The 9,777-nt window shown below is 33.4% G+C and overlaps 1 protein-coding gene across 1 annotated transcript in view; it reads left to right on the top strand.

Annotated features, from left to right (window-relative positions):
• Positions 1-9,777, top strand: part of LOC117118499 (hemicentin-1-like) — a 38,091-nt gene that overhangs the window by 16,644 nt on the left and 11,670 nt on the right. The window contains exons 3-7 of the mRNA XM_033263099.1: positions 248-299; positions 1,259-1,614; positions 1,879-1,930; positions 2,891-3,232; positions 6,120-6,416. Coding sequence (XP_033118990.1) covers positions 248-299; positions 1,259-1,614; positions 1,879-1,930; positions 2,891-3,232; positions 6,120-6,416 — 1,099 coding nt within the window. The remainder of the gene's footprint in view (positions 1-247; positions 300-1,258; positions 1,615-1,878; positions 1,931-2,890; positions 3,233-6,119; positions 6,417-9,777) is intronic.

The raw sequence follows: 9,777 nt of genomic DNA, 5'->3' as shown, positions 1-9,777 counted from the left end.
TGATATAATTGATTATGGTTCCTATTATATCTGTCTCTTATACACATTCTAGATGTGTATAAGAGACAGGATCTTGGTTCAGTTTTTCCTTTCTTATTTTCGGTTCACTCACCGCATAGAGAACTCGGTCTATAGAAGTTTCACTACATTCATACATACATACACACATACCCTTTATATAACACGAAATACCATATATCTTTCGATATTTCATCTAGGAGTAAATGTTATTCAATATCTATTTCAGTGGTTGCTAGTGTATTTCATGATGCTGCAGCACAGTATGTCTAATTTTAATGGTAGGTTGTGTAAATTATCATATTACTTTGTGTACCGAATACTATTAATCTGCAAAAATGGCAAGGGTTCAAAATTGTTAGAATCCACTTCTTAGCACATCTAATTCTGTTTTTGAAGACTTACTTAATTACTTCTTGAAGACAATTGATAATATGTTTAGTTTGCGAAAGATTTTTTCGTGGGAGTACGACACAAAATTAATGAAGTGATATTGAAGCTATCTAATGTGTCTTTTTAAATATAACAAACAAATATTTATTACCTAATTTACTTACAGTAGCTAATAATTTATGTGGCTAGATAACTATTTTACCAGCAATCAGTAGTGTTTTCCTGGTACACGGAAAATCCAACATTTTGAGCTTGCAGTACCTCGTAGTAATTAGAAAATTCTGCCTACATTGAAGTCATATTAGAAATTCTAAACAATTGTTAATAGACTTATAACAAAAATAAACTACCTTTTTCAGGATTATTTTTCCTTGATTCATTTTATTTTCATTTGCCGCGTCAACCGTCCTAGTTTTTTCGCCTTTTTTCTTGAAGATATAATTTTCGCTTACTCTAACTATAAACTATAAACACTCTGAGATGTCCCTACCGAATGCGGGTTTCTTCGCAATTACTTAGTCTTCGTACTTTTACGCCATTGTGTTTTCCATTGCTTGAAATATTTGGGTTTATTTTTGTTAGTTGTGGTGTAATTTTCCAGTGCTTGGATTATGAAAATAACAAATGAAAATTTTAATTGAAATTTATATATATGTGTAAGTCGTCTATTTAGTGAATACCGGTACTTACCTTAAAGAACCCGAATACTGACGTACCCAAGTAATGGTTTTTTTTTTTTTAATCAGCAAATAAATGTTTTTGTGATTAGTTAACAATAGAATTTGATAAATTTGTTTGTCATAGATGTATGAATTATATCTTACATAATAAATTAATTTTTTTGTAGAGGCATATGGTCAGTTGATTTCATCATCTGACCAGGTGGCCAGCGAAGGAGACACTGAAGTAGTAATGCCATGTGACTATTTAAAAGATAGATCTGAATTACAAATCATTAAATGGGATGAAGTTAATGAAGACGGAGGCATTATTGTTTCCGGTATTGTAAATGATGTCAAGACAGTCAATGGACGTTACACCCTCAGAACCAGAAAAAATGGGAAAGCTGATCTGGTTATCGCAAAACCTGTAAGAAACGATAATCAAAGAAGATTTAAATGTGAAATTCAACTATTCGACCAAGACAAGTACATCTTCTCAGACCATCCTTCCGTCCTTACTGTTTATTGTAGGTATAACAGAGTGCACATCAACATCTGTCTCTTATACACATCTAGATGTGTATAAGAGACAGTATATATACTTGTACAATTATGTAGCTTAGGATAGATCTTGGTTCAGTTTTTCCTTTCTTATTTTCGGTTCACTCACCGCATAGAGAACTCGGTCTATAGAAGTTTCACTACATTCATACATACATACACACATACCCTTTATATAACACGAAATACCATATATCTTTCGATATTTCATCTAGGAGTAAATGTTATTCAATATCTATTTCAGTGGTTGCTAGTGTATTTCATGATGCTGCAGCACAGTATGTCTAATTTTAATGGTAGGTTGTGTAAATTATCATATTACTTTGTGTACCGAATACTATTAATCTGCAAAAATGGCAAGGGTTCAAAATTGTTAGAATCCACTTCTTAGCACATCTAATTCTGTTTTTGAAGACTTACTTAATTACTTCTTGAAGACAATTGATAATATGTTTAGTTTGCGAAAGATTTTTTCGTGGGAGTACGACACAAAATTAATGAAGTGATATTGAAGCTATCTAATGTGTCTTTTTAAATATAACAAACAAATATTTATTACCTAATTTACTTACAGTAGCTAATAATTTATGTGGCTAGATAACTATTTTACCAGCAATCAGTAGTGTTTTCCTGGTACACGGAAAATCCAACATTTTGAGCTTGCAGTACCTCGTAGTAATTAGAAAATTCTGCCTACATTGAAGTCATATTAGAAATTCTAAACAATTGTTAATAGACTTATAACAAAAATAAACTACCTTTTTCAGGATTATTTTTCCTTGATTCATTTTATTTTCATTTGCCGCGTCAACCGTCCTAGTTTTTTCGCCTTTTTTCTTGAAGATATAATTTTCGCTTACTCTAACTATAAACTATAAACACTCTGAGATGTCCCTACCGAATGCGGGTTTCTTCGCAATTACTTAGTCTTCGTACTTTTACGCCATTGTGTTTTCCATTGCTTGAAATATTTGGGTTTATTTTTGTTAGTTGTGGTGTAATTTTCCAGTGCTTGGATTATGAAAATAACAAATGAAAATTTTAATTGAAATTTATATATATGTGTAAGTCGTCTATTTAGTGAATACCGGTACTTACCTTAAAGAACCCGAATACTGACGTACCCAAGTAATGGTGTTTTTTTTTTTTAATCAGCAAATAAATGTTTTTGTGATTAGTTAACAATAGAATTTGATAAATTTGTTTGTCATAGATGTATGAATTATATCTTACATAATAAATTAATTTTTTTGTAGAGGCATATGGTCAGTTGATTTCATCATCTGACCAGGTGGCCAGCGAAGGAGACACTGAAGTAGTAATGCCATGTGACTATTTAAAAGATAGATCTGAATTACAAATCATTAAATGGGATGAAGTTAATGAAGACGGAGGCATTATTGTTTCCGGTATTGTAAATGATGTCAAGACAGTCAATGGACGTTACACCCTCAGAACCAGAAAAAATGGGAAAGCTGATCTGGTTATCGCAAAACCTGTAAGAAACGATAATCAAAGAAGATTTAAATGTGAAATTCAACTATTCGACCAAGACAAGTACATCTTCTCAGACCATCCTTCCGTCCTTACTGTTTATTGTAGGTATAACAGAGTGCACATCAACATTTGCATTCTATGTTATTAATTACATTTAATTTCTATTTTAATTTTCCACTGAAAGTGAGACAATTTTTGTAAGAAATTGCAATAAAAAAGTTCAAACAGCTTTAAGAATATTTTGATCTCTTTTGCACTAATGCTAAGCAATAAGGATTATTCCCCCATTTGCTAAACTTTCGTCTGTCTGCCTCTTTTGTTTGTTTTTTTTTTTATCACATTTCTCATTAATCAATATAAAATATGTATTTAGTTCATTTATTACATAGTATTAATCAGGAATGCTGCATAGTTTATAACTGTACTGATAAAATTCGTAGCAGTACTTTAAGAACAATATGAAACAAATAGATTAATAACCATAATAACAGTTACGGATTAGGAACATGTTGTTACAATCTTAATAAGTTCTTCGATGAAAAAATCCTTATTTCAGTTATACGAGGACACGTCAATAGTGGGCTTCGAACTTGCAACCCCTCGCTATCAAGACGAGTGTAATACGACTACACCACGGAGACATATACGCACAGATTTAACACCCATGTATTTTGTATTCAACCGGCCTATGAATAATTAAACCCAATACAGTAGGGCCTAGCTTAGAAATACTAATGAAATGTACACCTGGACGAATCCTCAAACGATTAATCGTTGAGGAAGTCGTCATTTTTAATCTTTTTCCCCTATGTGCACAATCTCTTTAATATGAAATATAGAAGATAAGACCTATACTAAATACTATAAGCGATGATGTAATAATGAGCTTTACAGTTCTTTTTTAATTTAGCCGGTGTCACGAAAATTCCGGTACCATTGAGAAATTAGGTACCAGACCTAAATTCTCATTTAAATAAGCGAAAATTTTGGGGTAAATTAAAAATTAAATTCGATAAATTAAGTTCCACTCTCATGTTATGGCCCTTATAGTACAGTGCATAAATATTATTTCCTTTGTTTAAAATTAACGACCGATCGTTATTATTGAGGTGAACTTGTATTTGCAACAAAAACCGTGAAAATAAGCAGAAAATATACAATTTTGAATGTTTTATAGTCTTGTTAATGCTTCAAATCGCGTGCGCAAAGAATACACACTTACCTAATGCTCTTCACTGCTACAACAGCAATGTTGAGATTGTCTTGTTCGCAGCTAGGCTTTGCACGTATAAGTGCTCTTCCATTTTCAGCCAATCAGAGAAGATAAAGCTTTCCTGAACACGTGTGTGCGTACGTACTTCTGCATTACCTAACCGAGTCTTAGTTATGTTTTGAGGTTAAATTGTCATTATGATAGGTGCTAACTTATGAATGATGACTTTATTGGAAACTAAATATACATCTACACTATCACATGAAATTTCTATAAACAATTATTATTTTGATAAATTTTTACTTATTAGTGCTTGATATTTTGTCTATAATTTAACAATTATAACTTTGCATGATATAATTGATTATGGTTCCTATTATATATTCCAGTGTCATTGAATACATGTAGGCTCTACCTATATAAAGTATTAAGATTCAGAAATATAAAATATTTCATGACTTGTTGATAAAATACATTGTAAGGTAAAATAAGGACATGTAATTATGTTTCTTAATAAAACACTCGATAAAATAAACTTATAATATACATAAACATATACACAATGCTTATATATACACATACACCTATATACGGTATATATACATATACACGCACATACACCTACACCAATACACATACACGCATACATACATATACACCCATATAGAGTTTACCATATCAGTCTTGTATAGTAGTAATATTAATAACAACAACAATAATAATAATAATAATAATAATAATAATAATAATAATAATGTTAAGAAGTTGTTTTCATAACGTTCTCAAAACTTTACAACCTTAATTACTACAAAAACAACATCATCATCATTAAACCAATGACTCGATAACTTTGTCTTTTACAGTCGACCATTTCATACTGGATTTAGTGCTATTACATGCGTACTCATTTTCAATTTGGTTTTTAACTTCTAAACTGAAAGATTTCCAAATAATATTTGCATTTAGTTCTCTTTGATTGTAATGTTTATAGAACGTCACCGTTTTCACGAAGTGACATAAACTTCAAAAATCATATTTTTTTCAATATTTTTATCTTTGACATTTTGATTATGTACAACGAAATTTAGCTTTTCATCTAATTTTTAAGAGTGGAACTAAACTAATTAGCTAATTAAGCTAATTTGCCGTTGCGCACAATTCGAGAAAAATTGATTTTTCGTTTTTACGGACACAAACTTTCATTGGGTTATTAAAAGACGCGGGGTGCGGCGTTGCAGTCGTTGTGATCGCTAGGTAAGGCCTAGCTTGGTTAGGACTAGATGTAAAAATTAGATTTCCCTAGCTTACCTAGGCATACCGGTACCCAGTACTTGCAGTATAACTTGGGATAGTTCTATACACCTGCATTAAATGTGGAATTATTCGTAAAAACATAATGATTAAAGCAGGATAAGCCTCCTTATTACTATTCAGAAAATGTTTGTATAGTAGCTGGTTTTTAATTTATTTTTATTTATGACGTTCTGTGAGCATGATGATTAAATATACGCCTGAGTATGTTAGGATATCTGGGATTGACGTGAAACGTAAGTTTAAGAAAAACAAAATCACCGACAAGTTCACCAGAAAGACAATAAATAAAAGAGTTATTAGATTTCTTCTGAATTCTAAGGGGGGAATGTTAGCGGAAGTAGCTCTAGTCTATTTACAAAAGGCATATCTTGTTTGTTATCTTGTTATCTTATTACAGATGATATAGGCATCCAGCCTGAAAGTCTTATTTTGTTACATTTCAATTAATATGTTATTTGCAGACTTAGACGCACCTGTCCTCAATTCCTCAACAAGTATTGCATATGAAGGTCAGGCAGTGACCTTAACCTGCAGTAAACCCGACGGTAACCCACCCTCCAATACCACATGGTATAAAAATGGACAGGAGCTCAATACTACAGACGCTATTAGATTTACTGAAAGTGAAGATGAACTTGAAATGCTCATTGAAAATGCAACGGGAGATGATAGTGGCAATTATACATGTAAATCTGAAAGTGATCAATTCAAAAGCGAAAAAAGCAAAAGCAGCTATCAAATTGGCTTGAAAGTAATGTGTAAGTACAGTACTTGATTTTTATTGTATTCTTTTAACCAAAGCATTCTCTAGACACTATATTATATGTTTAAAGTTCTTCCTGCAGTTAGGCCTGTTATATTTCCCAATTATTATTATTATTATTATATTATAGGGAGAGGGGAGAAAAGCACAATTTGTCAGAAAGAAAGAAATATTATATGTATTTTTTTACATATTAATTGACCCAAAAATCGGGGAAAATTAATCAAAATAAGCATTTGAAAGCCCAAAAATTTGCCCCCTGGGCCAATTTCGTTTTTTTTTTTTTTTTTTTTTTTTTTTTTTTTTTTTTTTTTTCTTTTTTGCAACGCTCGACTTTTTTCTCGTCAGGGACATCAGCCGCACTCCCCTCCCCCACCCCCGATCGGGGTCTTTGGATCCCTGTCGGAGAAACACCAACCATATCATGTAGCAAAGCCGAATGCGGTATCTGTCATTTTTTCTGTCGTTGCTCTAGAATAATTGCAGGAGTCGTTGAAACAAAAAATTATGACAACAAGGCATGTAGACTGTAGAACACTTCATTTATTTTCGAAAGAAATTTTCGGCCAGTCCTCTGGCCTTCATCAGCTTTACTGAATGTACAAGTTGGCTGTTACAAGTTCTATACTGTACAATATGAACAATACAATAGAGGTGTAGACGGATTATAGGCCAATTATCTAATAGTTTATGCGGTAATATATAAAGAGAAATCCGACAGAGAACAAAGCGGTCAAGTATAGAGATAGTGGTGTTATAGATTAAACAATTCTTAATTAAACGTACATAGTAGAACAATATGGTGGGAAGCGGATTTAACTACACAATAAGTAAATGATTATGAAGTATTAAAGAGTAAAAGATGGAATATATGAAAAAAACAAAAAACAAACAAACAAACAAACCTAAATAAACCTATAGGCATATAAATAGGCTATATAATGTACAGATAAAGATAATATATACATTTAAATAATATACATGTAAAAATATAAAAATAAAAATAATAATAAAGAGGTGTAAATAAGGAAAGCACATATCAGCTATCGATATAGAACAGAATAAAGAGATGGTGAGAATCAATTGTATGGGAAGTTGTAATCACTGAGAAAGTCTATATCTCTATTAAGGCCTATGGTGTGGGTTTTGTGTTTAAGTATGAGTTTGAGTTCGGAAATTCAGCGATCGTTAAGTTGTTGGCTATGAGTGTGCATCTCAAATCACTAATGTTATGGTTAGGAGAATTGAAATGTGTGGCTATGGGAAGGTTCTTATGGGTGCGGATAGATGACTTGTGATTATTAAATCTACTTCTAAAAGAAGCTCCAGTTTCACCGATGTAGGTGCCATGATCACATGCATTACACATTATGATGTAAATCACGTTGGTAGAGTCACATGTGAGTTGAGGGGGGTGAATTTTGTGGTTAGTGACTGGGAGTGTGATTGTGCTGTTAGTTATAATATGTGTGCAAATTTGACAGCGAGGCTTATTACATTTCATATTGCCATATGAAGGAGGTTTAGTAGTGATGGGTGAGAAAGTGAGAAGGGATTTCAAATTAGGTGGCTGGCGGTGGGCAAGAATAGGTGGTGTATTAAATAAGTGTTGTATGGATTTGTCGAGTTGGAGGTGCGAGAAGTCGTCTTTGATAGTTTTGGTGACAGTCTTGTTGGAAGGATGGAATTCGAATATGAGGGGGATGCGTTCTGATTGAGTTTTGGGCTTGTAAGCGAGTAGATCAGAACGGGAGTGTGTGGAGGCTTTGTTAATTTGCGATTTGATCATGTCAAGGGGATAGCCAGCTTTGAGAAGGAAACCTAATAAATTAGACACATGGAATTCATAGTCAATGGGGTTAGAACATGTAGACGTTTTAGACGGAGACATTGGCTGTATATTATAGATTTTTTAAAATTAAGTGGGTGATTACTATTGAAATTAAGAAAAGCGTGACTATCTGTGGGTTTAGTGTAGAGTGAGGTGGTGAGCTGATTGTTATTGTTAAGCGATACGGAAACGTCTAGAAATGGCAGGGATGTGCGAGACTGTTCTAAAGTAAATTTTATATGTGAATGAACATTTTAAGATTGTCAGCGCCATGAGGCCATATCATGAAAATGTCATCTATGTATCGATAATAGCATAGAGGTTTGAGATTAAGTGATGATAATAGATTGTTTTCAAGTTCAGCCATAAATATGTTAGCGTGGTGCCATCTTAGTCCCCATAGCTGTGCCTTTTATTTGTAGGTAGTGAGAATCATTAAAGGTAAAATTATTGTGTGTTAAAATGAAGTTAGTAATGGCTACAATGTCATTGACTTTGTCCAATGAGAGTGATCGTGAGGTGAGAAAGGATCTGAGAGCGTGTAATCCTTCGGAATGAGGGATGTTCGAATATAATGACGATACATCCATGGTGAAAAGGATGGGGTTATGTGGTGGGGAGGCAGATTGTTAAGAACGTTCAGAAAATGTGTAGAGTCTTGTATGTAACTGGGAATCGTAGATATTAATGGTTTAATGATATGGTCTACGTAGCCTGACAAATGCTCGGTGAGGGTGCCTATTGAGGAAACTATCGGTCTACCAGGGGGGATGATATGAAGGTTTCTAGCTAAGTCGAATATAACTGATTTGTCTTCAGGGAGCTCAGAGTTATTAAGTTTCGATTTAAGCAATGTAGGCAATTTATGGAGTTTGGGAATAGTGTAAAACTTTCCAGAGTGATGACAAACAGGTATTAACTTTAAAGTATCGTCCCTAGATATAGCTCAGATAGATTATTGCACATACTTATAAGTTCATTTTCGTAGGTCTTGGTTGGGTCCAGATCTAATTTCTTGTAATATTCGTTGTTAGAGAGTTGTGATTCAGCTTCGAATACGTAATCGCTAGTGTTCATAATGGTAGTCGCACCACCCTTGTCAGCTTGTTTGATTGTGATTTTACTGTTGGATTTCAACTCGTTGATGGCTCTTCGTTGTTGCTTGGTGAGATTATCCTTGAATTCTGTTTCGGCTTGTTCGTTAATAAAAGTATTAAGGTGATGCTTCGCAGTATTTACGAAGTTGTCGACGTGGGGGTTTCTTCCCATTTTAGGTGTGAACGGCTCCTTTGTGAGGTTTGGCAGATGAGGCATTGATTTGGTCTGGTTTGTAGCCAAGTTGCTGTCTTTATCTTTGAAGAACTCTTTGAGTTTTATTTTGCGTGAAAAATCGTTGAGGTCAGCACACATTTTGATGGGATCTGGTCTCCGTGATGGGCAAAACGAAAGTCCTCTATTTAGCAAGGATTTTTCACCTGCGTTCAAGATGTGCTCCGAGAGGTTGACGAATGAATCTGCTTTGTCT

Source organism: Anneissia japonica, unplaced genomic scaffold, assembly GCF_011630105.1.
Source record: "Anneissia japonica isolate Jap-2015-1 unplaced genomic scaffold, ASM1163010v1 scaffold287869_len1821871_cov162, whole genome shotgun sequence".
In the NCBI taxonomy this organism is placed as follows: domain Eukaryota; kingdom Metazoa; phylum Echinodermata; class Crinoidea; order Comatulida; family Comatulidae; genus Anneissia; species Anneissia japonica.
The sequence above is the reverse complement of the archived record's forward strand: the minus strand, read 5'-3'. Positions and strand labels throughout refer to the sequence as shown.